The 17880-nt window shown below is 37.8% G+C and overlaps 1 protein-coding gene across 2 annotated transcripts; it reads left to right on the plus strand.

The window, feature by feature from the left end:
- Positions 1–228: 228 nt before the first annotated feature.
- On the plus strand, positions 229–17872 carry miga1 (mitoguardin 1). Of its 2 annotated transcripts, none has more exons than XM_057333372.1 (16): positions 229–327; positions 802–957; positions 4645–4810; positions 5472–5587; positions 5711–5846; positions 6078–6214; positions 6794–6914; positions 7470–7570; positions 8571–8689; positions 13644–13716; positions 14905–14991; positions 15077–15175; positions 15320–15454; positions 15540–15593; positions 15758–15874; positions 16731–17872. In XM_057333372.1, exons 2-16 carry the CDS (start codon positions 868–870, stop codon positions 16947–16949), a joined length of 1770 nt encoding a protein of 589 aa, XP_057189355.1. In that variant the 5' UTR covers positions 229–327; positions 802–867; the 3' UTR covers positions 16950–17872. The 2 variants fall into 2 exon arrangements, with proteins under 2 accessions (XP_057189355.1, XP_057189354.1); XM_057333371.1 differs by having other exon boundaries at positions 261–392.
- Positions 17873–17880: the final 8 nt, after the last annotated feature.

A 17880-nucleotide genomic window follows, 5' to 3' on the forward strand; every position in this document is an offset into this window, starting at 1 on the left:
TTAACGTGTGCTCGTAACATGGCATCAGAATCTTGAAATATCAGTTTCATTGTATGGAAAGAGTGCCTGGCCTTTCTTCTTTATTTTTGTGTTCTACAAAATAAAGAAAAATCGCTGGCTTTGACAAGAGTGCCTGTAGATAATAAATAATGTACAATTTTGAGCGAACAAGACATTTATTTTTTAGCTGACTAAAATCACTTTTTATCTTTTATTTTGAAACGTGGCACCGGATGTTCGTTCTAGATTCGTACGAGCGCACGCGCTGTTATCGCGTGGGTTGAGCTATAGAGGACAGATTGCATGTTTAAGAGCTGTAGAATAAATGTAGGTATTATACTCATTTTGTCTCATTCTGTAACAAAACTACAGTATCGTCTCTGTCGGCGTTGGTGAGAATGTTATTAATCGATTTAAAAACTGTTAACCATTGAGTGAGATGTAAAATAATAAACATAGATGTTTTCACAGTTGTTAATCAAGAAGAGTGGATGATCTGTTTAACATTACCTTTTAAAAGTCTTTAATGATTTAAGTTATTGAAGCTGGTGGATATTATATATTATATTTAAGATTATTAATAATAAGACGACTGCATATTAATGTGTATAATTCTGAGATTTTAGGGTTGTGATCACGAAAGACAAAGGATATAATGTTTGTCTGTCACAGACTGTAAATCCCTAATATACTATTACGACCTGAGGCTTGGCATTTTCCCACGTGAGAACCAACAAAATGGACATGTAGGTCAGTCTACACATTACAAGTGGATCTATAACGTGATGTTTGTTTCCTCAGGTTGTACTGGTGATTTGATGGGAGAATGAACTGTAGTTGATATTCATCCAGAGGGATTATGGCATCATGATGGAGGACATGGCACACATGTCCATGAAGGTGGCCGCCTTACGTTTTGTGGACCTACCTCTGTCTGTCTATTGCTCTCTCCCACAGGTATGCCATTAATGTATCACTTAAATGCATGCTTGTAGAACTCTAGAAAGCTGTATGTGAAGAGATTACAATATAAATTACAAAGAAACATTGCATTTTATTCTATAATATAGGGATGCACCGAAAATAGCAAAAAAACGCAAGTTCGGTGTTCGGCCGAATGTGTGAAATGGCCGAATAAATTTGACCGAACATGACTCGTTATACGATCAAGCAGCAACCAGCGCAGAGAGAGACAGAGACACGCCTGCGCTTTATTACTGCCGCAAACATTTTGGCAGCGCGTGCGCGTGTGTGTGGAGCATTTTAAAGTGTCAGAGAAAGACACAGCACGGGACTTGCCGCACGGAAGTAAATTTCCGAATGAAAGCGTCTTTACCGGTCGGTAACTTTACTTCAGACGGAAGCGGGCTGTCTGACAGTAGCCCCGCCGCTCGCGACATCCTTTGACATCATACAGTGGTCGCGTGCACACAGTTCCCTGTACTAAACAACTTGTCAAAGTATGTTCTGTGCACCTTCTGAGAGAACAGTGACAGTCAGCTTTTGTGGGCGGAGTTTGGAGGAGAGACGTGAACTGAAATGGTTGTCAGTCAGCATCAGTCAGAATTGCTTGCATTGGATGTATTTTTTTCTCAAATCATTTTGCAATGTAGCCTATAATAATCCAACAGTTTTAGTTTATTCATATTTTTAGTTTATAAGCCTAATGTGGAATGACAGTTTTAATGAAGTGTTTTGTTGTAGGGGTACAGAGTAACTTACATTACATTCTTTTAGCAGTCAGTTATAGGCCTAATTAATATAGGCTATTCATGAAGGGAGAGGGCTCAATTTTTTGTTTGAATTTACTTTGTTTTGCTCAATTTTATATTAAGTTGTATTGTATTTTATTAAAAAGCAAGACAAATTATAAAAAGCACATTTTGACTATTCAGTTTGTGCAATAGTGAAAAAAATAGCTTAATAAATAGAAGAAATGCAAAAAACCGTGTTCGGTATTATTCGGCCAAGTGTTTCACATCATGTTAGGCTTCGGCCAAGAATTTTCGTTTTGGTGCATCCCTACTATGATATAAGCATGCAGTATAGCTCTTTGGAAATCATGTACATTAATATAGAAGGTATTAATAATGTTACGGTTATGTTGTTATAACATTCTTTTGGCCCTATCAGACATTGAGACAATAAATCAGTTACGTTCATTCTGTTCTTCGTTGGATATATCATCCATGTCCTCATGAAACTGTTTGAGTAATCTGTGTTAGATGTGGTGTGATCTGTGTTTCAGATAAACCGGGTATTAACACAACACACATGGGGAAGCCACTTTTGCATTCCCATTGCTTTTGACATTCCAGTGCCAGCCTGAGAAAAGCTGTGCCACTTGTGGATAGTCATGATTTATACCACAGCCAAGCATGACTTATTAAGCTGCTAATAATAGACATAGATACGTGTGCTACACTGTGTTGTTTTGAAAGTTCCTTTAGGAGTTGTATTGTATAAGTGTATTTTTGTCTATTAAAGAGGTCATTTTACATATTTAACATTTTGTTTACATCTGCAGTTCTTATGTGATCTTTAGAATTAAAGGAACAATACGGGGTTTTTAGGAGGATCTATTGACAGAAATGCAATATAATATACAGAACTATTTCTTCAGAGGTGTATAAAGACCTTACGTAATGAACCATTAAGTTTGTAATATCTTAGAATAAGCTGTTTATATCTACATACAGAGCGGCCCTACATACATTGAATTCGCCGCCATGTTTTGTACAGCAGCCCTAAACGGACAAACAACTCTACAACGCGCATTTCCTCTTCCTCTCCGCTGCGGTATAGTGGTGAAACGGATCGCGGATAAACCGTACTCTATGGTTCGGAACGCATGTGACTCGCGGTTTAAATGTAAGTTTATTCATAATTGAGTAAGCGAGTAAAACGCGCTCTCTCTACAGTTTTAGCGCCAACGCTACGGAGTTTAAATGGACCCAAAACTCACGCGCATGGAATCCGCGCGCACGCGCGATGCAAACGCGCATAATGATAATCACGCGCGAAAAGCTGCTCCGCGAGCGAGCAGAACAGTATCCGCAAGCGGAAAAGAATCCTCGCGCGGGCGCATTTCTGCTCCGCGAGCAAAAACTCAGTCTTCGAGCAGAGGCTTTGACGAGCGCGCGCGCGATTCTCTCTATGCTCTCGCAACTGCTCAACACTTGCTCGCTCGTTGAGTTGACTTCTGAGACTTTGATTGGTCACTTTTAACATGCACTCACCTACAGTCTTCGACATGTATCTTACCCGTTGTACAGACGTCTTAATTTGGCATAACACAATACTTTTTTCCGTTTTTAAACTTGGGTTACAGTATTATGTATGCCGTTGGCTTTGGATTTACATATTTGGCATCTTGACAGGAAGTTAGAAATAAATAGTTTGGTATGTGTATTCATAATTGCTTTTGTATTGTTAATAAGTTTCATGAAATTGTTATGAAATGAGAATTAATAAATGGCTACAACAATATAACTCAAAGCACAAGTTATTATAAATTACAATATGACGTACTCTCTAAAATTTAATTTAAATAATTTATTTGTTTTGCTTTATTTGTTTTGAAAATATTAAAACGGGCTATGCCAGTAAACAGATATTAGATAACTCAAATTTAATGACTACAGGAGACATTTAATTATATTATTATAGTATGTTTTAAATAGGTCATACATGACATGTAAGTTTAACTGCTATATTATATAGCATAATTTTTGTTGACAGATGTAAGAAATCAAAATGTCACTTGTTAAAACACTAACACATAGCTAAGGCAAGGTAATACACTAATCATTCGGTAGTAAGACATGTAATCTGTAGGTGACTGCATGTAGGTGACTGCATGTTAAAAGTTACCAATCAAATGAGCGGAGACATGCAGATGTCTCCGCTCATTTGATTGGTAACTTTTAACATGCATTTTCCCGCCTCCAAAGTCTCAGAAGTCAACTCAACGAGCGAGCAAGTGTTGAGCAGTTGCGAGAGCATAGAGAGAATCGCGCGCACGCTCGTCAAAGTCTCTGCTCGCGGACTGAGTTTTTGCTCGTGGAGCAGAAATGCGCCCGTGCGAGGATTCTTTTCCGCTTGCGGATACTGTTCTGAGTATCGCATTTACGCATTTACTGTTCTGAGTATCACATTTACGCATTTACTCACCCTGAGTAACAGGGTGAGTAAATGATGACAGAATTTTCATTTTGAAGGTGAACTATTCCTTTAAAGGTGCAGTTTTTGATTAACAGCGGCCACTAGCGTTGTATTATAGATTTGCAACGAATCGCTCAGTCCAAACACGACAGTGGCCACCATAGTTTGTGAAGCACCATTGATCACCTAAATCTGAGGAATTTAAAATGATTGTTATTACTCTTGGTGTGAACGGGCCTTTAACCCCAGTCGTGTGTTTTCAGAAGTCCTTGATTTGCCTTTGGTAGTTTGAACATAATCAGTAGATCAAATCGCTCAAGCCAGTCCCCACACTGACAGCCAAATGCCAACCAGTCGTCTTCAGTCATCTAATCCTTGCTGTGTCACTCTGTCTGACTCTCTCACCCGCCGCCTATCTCACACTGATGTTGATCCTGAGTTGAGCATTGCCTTATGTCTCTCCATTCCCTCTCATATCAGGTGAGTCTTAGCGCCGGCACCAAGAAGCTGTTTGCGGCCACTGCGTTTGGTGCCGTCTCTCTTATCTTCCTCGCCCGGCGCTTCAGAAGGAGAAAGGGCAGAAAAACAGCCGGTTCGCCTGTAGAACAAGAGAAATTTGAAATCATCACCATCGCCCTGGCAAGAGGTAATAAATACACAATATAAATGTGATGTAATCTGCTGGTTCCACCACTGTTTGCCTGCGCTGTCTTATCTTTACTCTTTTTTTGTGATGGCAACAGCTGCTATTCTTATCGTTATGTATTGCTCTTTGTGTGCGTGAATGTACAAATCACTACTGCACAATCAGTTGAAAATATAATATATACATATAGCCATGGAAAAGTTAAGAGACCATTCCAAATTTTCATTTAATCAGCATTTGTAGATGTATTGTGGCCATTCCAGTCCAGTCTCTGTTGAATTTCAACAAAAACTCAAACCTGAGTGACATAGTCACAGCAATGTGAAAGACTGACAGCATGACAAGACACATGAAAACTGATACAAATCGAGGTTATCACATAAAAAAATATTTGTTAGTATTTCACAGAACAAAACAAAAACCATAATTATACCTAAACACGTACCTACTGTATAAATAGTAAAATTGGCCGAAAATGGTCTTTGAAATGGTCTCTTTTTATTTTATGTCTTGTTATATACGAGCGAAGAAAGCTTTGTAAGAAAATTGGATGATAAATTATGTACTGGTTACTTAGAAATGATGTAAAAAAAATGTGACCGCATAATTCTCCAGAGCTGTGTAATACACTGATGTGTCTGTCATTCATCTTTTCTTGTAGAGATTGGCAGAGCTCAAAATCTGCCTTTTAACTTCGAAAACTGCTCCTCTTGTAATGTTGAGCCCAATGACAGTCTGTACAGCAAGTTCTCGGGCTCCCTGCACAGTCTGCCCTCAGTAAGCCACTTTTTGTTGTCTGCCACTTTGGTCAAGTGGTGTAATGTCTCTTTGACTAATACAGATGTGCTAGTTTGGTATTAGTGCACCACTGAGGTGTTGAATTGGCACATTTTCTTTCAGGTGGGGAGCAGACATTCCTCCAGCAGCTGCACCTGTGCAAACAGCATCAGCTGCTGGGACGAGACAAGAGATGATGGTGACGTCTGCAATCTGCTCAGCATCCCCGTCACCACTCCAGAGAATCTCTACCTGATGGGTAAGAACCAGCACAAAGCAAAATTCACCCCCATATGCAAATAAAAAAAAATTTTTTGGTTCAGATTACTTGCTAAAAATGTTAATATTTAAAGTCAAGAAGAGTGCCCTGTGCCACGCTAAGTCAGGCATATTGCTAGGCAATTCCACTTGTAAAAGATGTTTTATGAGCATATTAAAGATGGACAAATTCTAAAAAACATCTTCCGGATAAAATGTTCTGCTGGCACAGGTATGGAGCTTTTCGAGGGGGCCCTGCAGCGCTGGGAGCAGGCGTTAACCTTCCGCAGCAGACAAGCAGAGGATGAGGCGAGCTTTGTGGCGGTCAAACTGGGAGCTGGAGATGCCATTGCAGAAGATAGTATGGAGGTATTGTGCTCCTCAAGCTGAACTGGCAGTTTGTGCCAACAACATCACAGCCATAGGTTCTGTTTCCATAAAGCACCCAAACTGATAAAATGTTTACGTTGAATGCACCAAAATGTATAAATGTATTACTCGCTAAGCTTTGAGCTAGATGTATGTAGAAAATTATTGTGGCTGTTGAGCTCCTCCAGGATACTCGCCAGTTTCTGGATCATTTACTGAGCAAAGAATTCATAATCATAAAAATGTGTATGCTAATGCAGCTGCAAGAGCCATCTAGGTCTCAGGATGGGCGCGACAGACAATAAACTGCAAAGTACTATCTGTAGCATTTGACCGGTTGTGAGTTACACCTCACTGATCGCTTCATTCTCTTTAATGGAGCACATTGACAATAAATTACTGCCAAGTAAATGAGCAAAGGACACTGTGACACTACAACCAATTTGATATGGTGTTGAGACACTGTCAAGCAAAGATCTTTTTTTATGCAGTAAAAATCTGATACAACACAAATATGAAACACTACAATGTGTTTTTCTGGAAAGAAAAAATGACATGGCTAATAATATTTTTTATTAGAACATCATCGGTACAGATTTCATTCATAAGCTGGAGTCCCTGCTACAGAGAGCCTATCGGCTGCAGGAGGAGTTCGAGGGAACACTGGGATTGACTGAACCCTCAACACGTCTTGGTAATGGTGAGTTAACTGACTTTCTGTTTAATTCCATTAAAAATGACAATGAGAACAGTTACCCATGATGATAGTGGTGCAAACATAATACGAAAGGCTATGAGCACAAAACTTGCTTCTAAAACATACAGGACACATAAAGACATCATGCAAATGCTACACCAGGATTCTGACCTAGTAGGATCTAAATATTTCATATAAATCACAACAACGATGCAATTTCATCCAATAGAAACACTCTGACAAGCAGATGTGCAACTTCACACATCTAAATAAAGTCACTTAAGAATCAAGACTCGGCTCATGTTCTGCATCTAAATAAAGATGCTGGTATTGGACCAAAGTTCTTTCCAGTTTACATGTCGACCTCTTACCCACTCTCCGGTTCACATTGCGTTTCCACATTTTATTTATACCAATATTGCATAAATACAGACACATACTATTATAACTTTTGATTGTGTCTGTTACTTTCTTGTGTTCAATGTCAGTGTTTTTTGTAGGTTGCTCATTCATATAAGACTAGGGCAGTTCATTCTAATCTTCCATTTCTTCTGGCAGACAAACACACAGATCTGTCTGTGAGAGAGAACCTGGAAGACAGTTGTCTCAGAGACTCGATCAGCATCGCCTCTACGGATTCCTTCGTGTCTGCCGCAGAGGTGAGAGAGAAAGGAATTATTTTGTCACAGTCAGTTTGAGTGGTGTGTGACGCAAGCCAAAAATTCCTCGGGCTCTTGGAGACACTTGATAGTTTAAACCTTTCGAAGCCAAGTGCACACTATAAGACTGAAGGCACTGACACTCTTTTTAGTGTGCACACTAGTAATTTCACAGACAACAGTGCGATGGTTGACTATGTTGAACATGACAATATCAAACATTTAGCTTAGCTGAAAATGCTGTGTTTGAGTGCCATGTCATTGCTATGTAAAGGTAAAATCTTTACACAGTACATTTTCCGGCTTTTTTCTATAGACTTCAATTTATTTTTTTCACATGCGCATAAGGTGAGATTGACTGTGGCTCAGGGCTGAACAGCAGCAGTCTGCTTCACTCACTCTCAGCACTTAAAAAAGACAGGAAAAAGAGCTGATTTTATCTGACATCACTTCACCATGAGAAAATAGTTGAGCGGGAAAAGTGGGTCAGGACTAAAAACAAACTTCATGATAAATTCTAAAAATAGTTCGGAAGCATTCCTCTCAGTCAGGGGGTGTAGCTCTGAGGAGAACAAGTGAGGATGAGTCTCCTTATTTTTAAACTTATTTAGGACAGCATCACATTATCTGTATTAAAATTCGGTATTTAAAAAAACATTTTTCTTTGGTTTTCTTTACTATTATAACAGTAATGTTTGCATGGGCCAGATCATACTGACATTTAACTGTATTTGTAAGGGGGTAAATCTTACAAGGTGACCCTAAAGAACGTTTTATGTAGCACATAACTCTGTTTTTGTAAACACCCAAATTAGTAATTTTACTGCACTTGTAATAAAATCGTCTCCAATTAAATAGTATTGTATTGTATCTGCCTTGTAATTTATGCTGAATCATAATAGAAATAATAATTGTTTTGTCTTACAAACTAAATCCAGATTCAGATGCATTCACAGTCTTTGTTAGTCAGATTTTGGCGACTGTTGTTGCTGTGTTACAGTTATCTGAGCACAGAGAGATGAGGAGTGCTTATGCGCTGGGTTCACTGTGTCATTACCCTTTCTATGAGGAGGCTCTTCAGATGGCTGAAGAGGGGAAGATCTCCTGTCGAGTGCTGCGGTGAGTCAAGGATGTTAGGTTTGGAAACATGCTTAGATCTGTGTCATTACATTGCTGCTCGATAAAAAATGAATAGTTGCTCAATTGTACAGAATGGTCATTATACAGCAAATGTATAAATAATATCACAAAGATCATTCTGCCAAGTATTTTTTGCCTGATGGGTCAGAATTATTTGTTCAATCTTCATCTGTCTTCAGCATTTCAAACAATATTTAAAATGTTTGGTTTATGCAAGGGCTGGGACGATATATCGCGATTCACACTAATGATACCTGTCTAGGGCGATTCTGAAATCACAAAGGCTTCGATTCTGTGTTTTATGCACAGCTCTTCCATGAACTACGGCTCTTTGATCAGTAGGAAGTACTGCTCAATCTAAAATCACTATGAGATTGAGTCGTTTAACATGCATTTGAAAAAAGCAACAATTGTCAAACATCATCTTTATATACTTTATTATCATGAAAAGGTTTGAAGAACCGTGGTAGAATATGCCCATCGGCATCCTGGAACTACAGCTGTGTCCCAAATTACATACTACACTGTGCACTCAACCATGTAGTGTATGAATTTTAGAAGGGTAGTATCGTCCCAAATGGAATACTAAGCGGTTTTATACTAACCGGAAGTATATCGGTTTCCCAGAAGAGCGCAAATGACGTCAATCGAACAGCACAATGCGTGTGAATAATTGTACATTTAGGCCGTTTTCAGATTGGGCTCGTTTGCTGCGGTTTGAATTTGAGTGCAATTGTTTCCGGTGCCCCCCCCCCCCGCATTGGTTTGGTTTGGTTTGGTTTCACACTCAACTTGATTCTGTCGAACCCTGGTGCGTTTGCGTTCGTCTTACGTCATCAAAAATGTGCACGGCACATGACAGAACACATAACATGGATCAATATACTCTATTGTGTTTTTATTAATTTGGTGCTATTGTGCGCAGCAGAGTAAATGACATTTGGGTTTACTGTATGCGCGTTGCATGCAGACGGCTTTCTACTGCTTGCAAATAGACTTATTTATTAGAGAAATGTATTTCTCTAAACAGCTGTTAAGACTTTGTGAGTTGCTTTGAATGAAAGCGTTGCGCTTAAGTCTGTGCGCATAACTGGACACAAATCAAAATCAAGTTTGTGGAAACAAATTATAAAGCGTTTCTTCCATCTTAAACAGCCAGGAAATCACAAATCATAAATTCAGTTCTTGTTGCTGGGTTATTATTATAACATGTTTGTTGGTGGCATGTTGATCTTTTTAAAGCACTTTTTATGGTTAAATGCCCAACACAGAAAGACAATGAGTTACATTAAGAAAAGAACTAGGCCCCACGTCTTTTCTCCTTTAAAATTTTTTTTTTTACTTAGCCTAGGGTGAATACATAAACTTTTAAACGAAATAAAAATAAATAAATGTTTTAGGCTTGTTTAGTGTGCATTTACGGAGCCTCAATTCAAAACAATGAAACGCGGTGTCCTACAAAACATATTCATTTGTGTAACTGTAACACTCCAAAATCGACTCACTTTAAAAATAATAAAGGAAACTAAATGTATTTTTTACCATAAGTCTATAGCTACGGTTAGACCTGGGCTGTCATATTCTCACGCTGCGTGCGCATGGAAAACCACATCGGTTTAAGGCCAGAAAGGATTAACTGGTCTGTCAGCACAAAAAACTCTCTGTGATGGTGTTCGTTGCACAAATGCATGTGTATTTGCTAGAGATTGGTTGCCAGCCCAAAGTTCCCAAACTTGTGCAGTTACTTCATTTATTTTATATTTGTATTCCTGAGCCCGTTTTGAAAGGCAGTAAATGGAGTCGAAGTGTCGATTCCATCGACTCCAAAAGTCGAGAATCGGAGTCGACTCCAAAAAACCCGGAACCGAACACCCCTAGTGTAAATCGTTCTTCTTTTGTGGCCCATATTTGGAGTTTCTGCGCGATATCGCCCTCTGGCTTTCGGATGTCGCGGCATTTAACTGTAATTCATTGAGAAACTAGGGCATAAAGTGCTCGGCAATTTGTCCAGGCGAATTGCGCTTCGTTCTGCGTTTGGGGGTAAAACGAAGCTCGAAAACGTTGAGAGACGATATAGTGCAGTGGTTCTTAACTCTGGCCCGCGAGATTCATTTTCCCACCGAGTTTAGTCCCAACTCTGATATAAAACACCTGAACAAGCTAATCAGCATCTTTAGGAATAGATGCGTTCAATTTAATGCGGCGCTGCGCAAATCTATCATCGTATGACATTTAAGTACCGCAATAGCGATTCAAGTGCAGATTGCTCGGTACGCATTTGAATCGCTCTCGCGGTACTTTAATGCGAAATGCCAAACAATCTGCGCAGTCCAACATTAAATTGAAAGCGTCTGCTCCTGAAGTCACTGATTAGCTTCTTCAGGTGTTTTATCAGAGTTGGGGCTAAACTCGGCAGGAAAATGGATCTCGCGTATGGAGGACTAAACCTGCAAAAATTATAAATAAATAAATAAATATATAAACGAATAAATGTAATAATATGAAAATAAATAAAGGAATGAATGGTTTGATAAAACAAAATAATTCGTTTTAGCTATTATTGATCTTAGCTTTAACTTTTCTTTTCATTTTTTAAGTTGATTTATTATTTTTTGTGTCCATTTTTTTAATTATTTTTAATTATTATTATTATTTATTTTTAGATTATTTTATTTATCATTTCCTTTTATTTTTACATTTATTTATTTATACGTTTATTTATTTTTATATTTATTTATTATCGCATGTATTTATTTCCACTTTTATTTATTTATTCTTGAATTTATTCTTACTTTTCTGTGTCTTGTATGATAATTAGATGGGTTGGTCTTGCCTACTATTGGTTCAGCGTAGATTGAAGCGTTTGATCGATTACTGTTGACTTGTTTTGGACTAACGTCACGTCACTCACTGATCGTTTGCTTCGTGTATAACGTTAAGTAACTATGGCGGGCGCACAATTAGCTAGAGAGTTACAGCATTTAGCCAATGAAGTCGATAACCATGCATCAAATGACTGTGTCATTCAGATTAGATGCACTTATTGATGATTTATTACAGATTGACGGCGAGATAAATGACAAAGTTCTCCCTCGGTTGTTAGCCTCTTTGCAGCACATTCAAAGTCTGTGCGAGTCAGAGGGTGCTATGGTGGTGTTACAGTTCAACTGGTGAAAATCATAAAGCACAAAATGTAATAAGGTTTAACTACACAGATGAGCTTGTAAACCGAAGTCGCAAGCTAACGCTTTGTCAAAGTGATAGTTATAAGCAGCCTTTCGGTTAGAAAAAGCGTAAAGATTTAATGTAACATGATGTAACATAATGTAAATGAATTGAGACATAGTGAACTTAAGTCACAAGTTAACGGTAGTAATGAGCATCGTTCTTTCACTACAGGGGCCATCAAATGGAAACCATTCCTTCTAAAAAGACATGGTTACTAAACGGTACTCGTAAACTACATTCCATAAGAGATAAATAACACAGAGGTCACAAGTTAAAACGGGCATATTCCCTTGATTCATCCAGCTGCATATTGTTGTGTGACATCTTGATATTATTGCAAAGATCCGCAACAGCTAGCATTGCGAAATAGCTTAGTGTGATTGTTACCGTAGTGACACGCTGCCTCGCTTTATTGTATGGGTACGAATCCCGTGTCAAATCGCTTTATTTATTTTTTCACCTCGCTTCAGCCGTTACGGGCGATCATACCAATAATTTGCAATCTTAACAAGAATGTCAAAATCATGTAACAAGAAAGTCTGTGTTTATTAGACATCTTAATATCAAGTCGTCTTGTGCTTTCAGAATCGACGAATCTGCTGAGGTCGTTCATGCACCTCTTTGGCAGAGGACCTGTAACCGGAACTTGGTCACCACCTTAGCACCCCCTGACTCGCACAGATTTTGAAGAACTTTGTCATTTATCTCGCCGTCAATCTGTAATAAATCATCAATAAACGCACCTAATCTAAATGACACACAGTCATTTGATGCATGGTTATCGACTTCATTGGCTAAATGCTGTAACTCTCTAGCTAATTGTGCGCCCGCCATAGTTACTTAACGTTATACACGAAGCAAACGATCAGTGAGTGACGAGACGTTAGTCCAAAACAAGTCAAGAGTAATCGATCAAACGCTTCAATCTACACTGAACCAATAGTAGGCAAGACCAACCCATCTAATTATCATACAAGACACAGAAAAGTAAGAATAAATTCAAGAATAAATAAATAAAAGTGGAAATAAATACATGCGATAATAAATAAATATAAAAATAAATAAACGTATAAATAAATAAATGTAAAAATAAAAGGAAATGATAAATAAAATAATCTAAAAATAAAAAATAATAATAATTAAAAATAATTAAAAATGGACACAAAAAATAATAAATCAATTTAAAAAATGAAAAGAAAAGTTAAAGCTAAGATCAATAATAGCTAAAACGAATTATTTTGTTTTATCAAACCATTCATTCCTGTATTTATTTTCATATTATTACATTTATTCGTTTATATATTTATTTATTTATAATTTTTGCAGGTTTAGTCCTCCATACTCGCGGGCCAGAGTTGAGAACCACTGGTATAGTGTTTTCGAACAATCCAACACCCCTTTGTTTCTGGAGACGGGGTTTACATGACCTATGCAAATAGCCTCCTGCGCACGTGGCCACACAAACAAGACACCCACTTATTACGTAATGGCCATGGACCAATGGTGGCTCGAGGGTGTTTACCGGCCAACACAAACTTTCCCGCAGAGTTCTGTTTGGTTTGCTGCGGCGACCTAGTGAAAGAATTGTCGTTTGGACCAGATTTTGTTAGAAATCACGTTTGTTTTTCGATTCCAAATGTAGTATGCCGATATATTGTTCCAGACCTTAAAATGGTCGCTTATTGATTGTTTTCTTTAAAAACAGAACTGAGATGCTTGAATGTCTTGGGGACACTGACTTCCTGGCAAAGCTGCATTGTGTACGGCAGGCGTGTCAGGTAATGGCACTCCTTCGGCAGGCCTACATTTAGCATTTTTCTTGAAATTCACATTTGTGTAGATTTGGGGCTTGTCTAAGCAAAAAAAAACAGTTTTGGACTTAGTCACCATGAAATCAAACAGGAAAATTCTAATTGGTTTTCACAGAGTTGCAGTGATTATTATAAATGATTTATCCTTGCACACCATTATTTTTTCTAAATTCATTTGCACTTGTAATCTTTAATCAAAAATATTAAGCTCCCCTTCCCCGCTCAACAACAACTCTTCAACACATGACGTCAGCAACAAAAAAGAGGTAGGACAATACTGACTATCCAATGGCCAGGCATTTTTAGCCCTCCCCTCCAGGCCCAACTTACAACAAACCAATCACAAAGGGAAGGGCAAAATAAAGCCCCGCCTTACATTTTTTCTAATTTCAGAAGCCGTTTCACTCGGATATACGTCACGATACGGAAAAGAAGTCAATCGCAACTTCTGTCTCCTGGTGACTTTAAAGTCGGCATGAAACGGAAGCAACAATTGTCTTCTGAAATGATAAAAAAAATGTAGGGCAGGACTTGATTTCATCCACCGACAACTGATTGGATCGTTAAAAGGTGAAAGATTTGAACGCCAGTTTGCAATCTCAGTCATTTCAGCCCCCATTCCTCGTGACCAGAAATGAAGAAAGGTCGTTTCGAGAGGGGGAGGAGGTTCACGTTTCTGATTAAAGATTGCAAGTGCAAATGAATTAAAAAAATAAAAATGATGTGCACGGATAAATAATTTATAAAAAATACTTCACCACTGTGTAAAACTATTAGAATCATCATCTTTAATTTCATGCCAACTTCAATCTTGCCCAAAGCTGCATATGGGTAAATGACAAATATACCATACATGTGTCCTAAGGTGTGACAGCTAAAAATTACAATACAATATATTATTTTATTAATATTTATAATGTAAAATAGATTTATCTTTCAGTGTCCTCACCATAAGACACTTCTACACATTTATTTGTGAACTACCCACATAAACATTTCAGTTTAATGTATTCAGTTTTATCTTTCTGAAATATTCATTATAGTTTGCTGGCTAATGCTATTTGCTCTTGGTTATCAAGTCTTATTGATTACAATTAAATTGGGGTGTGTTGAAAATATTTTGGTGCTTACCCTGCACTTTGTTTCTCAATGTAGGTCATTTTATGCGAACGGGTAACTAGAGCATTTCTGGCTGACACAGGAAAGAAGATATTGTCTTCAATAATAGTCAAAGCAAGGAAGGTTAGTGATCTGTTTTCTGTCATAATGTTTTTATAGAGAACGTCCAAGTTGTCAACTCGTATGACATGTGTTGTGTGGTTTGCAGAGCCCAAACAGATTTGAGGAGGTGTTTGAAGAAATGATCTGCTTTTTGGAGCAAACTGATCACTGGGAGAACACAGAAATGGAGCTTTCTGCAAGAGGGGTGAGTGAGAGATGTAATGTTTTGCATCATGTCTGGGAAAACTATTATAAATGATCCCTGTAAACCGAAACACATTCTGCTGTGCACAGTGATGTTTATGATTATTACAACGTATGATAAAGTGTCACACTCTATATTGGTCAGGTAAAGCATCTGAACTTTTATGACATGGTTCTTGACTTCATCCTCATGGATTCATTTGAAGATCTCGAGAATCCACCAATATCTATCCAGAATGTGGTTAACAATCGTTGGCTCAACAGCTCTTTCAAAGAAACGGTATGTACTGAATCCATAGTAGTTAGTTTGGCAATTTATTTCAGTTGATTTGAGACAAATATTAAAGGCTTTATTCTGTATTCAGGCGGTTGCGTCAAGTTGCTGGTCCGTTCTGAAGCAGAAGAGGCAACATATGAAGGTATTGCATGCAGGACGTCAGTTTGGCTTGAAATGTTTTTAACATACTTGCATACAAGTTATTTTAGACCATGTGTGAATCCAGACTAAAATTATTCAAGATCTCTTCAAATGCCAAATATTGAGAAATATGACTTACATTTGAATTATGTATTTTGTGTTTAGGTGCAAGATGGCTTTATTGCACATTTCTATGCAGTCTGTGAACACATTAGTCCGGTCTTGGCTTGGGGGTTCCTCGGCCCTAAAAGTTCCCTGCATGATTTCTGCTGTTTCTTTAAGGTAACACATAATACATCACCTGTTTTTTCCAAAATCTCAGATGACATGCATACATTCAGAACCGATGCATTTTGTACAGTAAAATAATATAGGAGTGCTGTAAAAACACTAAATCTGCATGCAAATTGTGGTAGCACACTTCACAAGACATCAAATCAGGACGACAGGAAGTCTTTCTTTGGGTGATTCTCACGAAATCTTGGTTTCAAGATTTTTTTTAAATCAACAAATTCCCTTGATATTCATATAAAACAAGGTATGACATGTTTAAAGGCATTAATTTAAAAACTTTTACTGACAGTTTAACGCAATAAAAAAAATGTACAAAAAAGGCCTTAAAAATTCTCATTACTGTAACCATTGAAAACTGTCAATCTCATAGCATATTTTGCTAAAATTAAGCAAAATCATGACGCCTAAGCAAGTTTTTATTAAACATACATAAGACATTAATTATATTTTAATAGATCTTATTAAAAACACTAGTATCAACAAATTCCCTTTATATTAACTTAAAACAAGGTATGACATGTTTAATAAGCATTCATTTCAAAACTTTTACTGACAGTTTAACAGATTAGTTACGGTTATGAGAATTTCAGCAGAAAAAGCAATAAAATAGACAATTTCTGTGTCAAAATTATGTTTTGTCCAAGGTAGAGAACACAATTATCCATATGATCATTTTTTGTTACCGAATTGTAAGTTTTATAATTCAAATCTTTACTGCCATGTTTCAGTGGTTTTGTGAGAATCACCACTTTTAATAATTCACTTGGATCAAAAGTCAAACTCCAAACAAATGCTTTGTCCTTGAAAATAGTCACTTAAGGAAAAATCCCGTTTTGTTCTATAGGAGCAGGTGCTGTTCTTCCTAAAGGACATCTTTGACCTGGAGAAAGTACGTTACTCCAGTTTGGAGACTCTGTCTGAGGATATCCTGCACCTGCTGCACAGACGCTCTGAGCTGCTCCTCGCTTACCTGGGTGCTGACTCGCTCCGTCACCTGAACGGCTGTGTCAGCACACCTCTGCACCTGGTTCCCAGTGCTATGCAAGAGGCTCAGGTTCAGTGAGCCATTGCCTGTCTTCCAAACCCTCCATGTGTTATAACTTATGTGGACATTCATTCATAGTAATCAGCTGAATCCAGAGGTGGAATGCACAGCCTTTGAAAGTCTCTGGGTGCAGAGCACACTGTTGTCCTTAATTAATGTTGTAGAAAAAAGGGAAAGTATGATGTATTTTTTTTATACACCTCTTTTGAAGTATTTCAATAGCTGGTTTAAATCGTTTTTAATTATTAAATCCAGTGTTTTGAGACTTGAAAGCTTTATAAGATGCTGTCACAAGTGTTATGACAAGATGTAGACGGTTATTTTTTTGGAGAGATTTCACACTGTAGGCCACCTTTTAGTGTCCCTCTGATAAAAGCTTCTCCTGAACAAATTGACCTCTACAGTAATGGCCATGACTGACCAATGAAAGGATTGTTTGTCTATAGTATATCACATAGGAATGCCATGTACACTGGTTGTTAAGGGGACAGTTCACCCAAAAATGAAAACTGTCATTTACTCAACTCAAGTACTCAAGTTGCCCCTAACCTGTATAAATGTCTTTGATATTTGGAAGAATGTTAGCAATTTTCAGTTCTGGGACCCTACCCTAGTAGAGTAAATTGTATATTTTTCTGTTGACCACAAAATTAGATATTTCGAAGAATTTAGGAAAGCAAACAGTTTCGGGGTAATTTTTCCTACTATGGTATTCAAAGATGTCCCAGAATTGCAAACATTCTTCCAAATATCTTTGCGTTCAGCAAAACAAAGTAACAAACAGGTTTGGAATAACTTGAGGATGAGTGAATGAGAAATTTCGTTTTTGGGTGAACTGTTACATGTTTTATCCTCATCACAACTGTCAAAATATACGCTGTTGATTCAACCACAGACCAAGATGTTGTTGGGTGTAATAAAACATGCATCTTAAAAATGAAGACATGAC

This window comes from Triplophysa rosa, linkage group LG5, assembly GCF_024868665.1.
Source record: "Triplophysa rosa linkage group LG5, Trosa_1v2, whole genome shotgun sequence".
NCBI classification, from domain to species: domain Eukaryota; kingdom Metazoa; phylum Chordata; class Actinopteri; order Cypriniformes; family Nemacheilidae; genus Triplophysa; species Triplophysa rosa.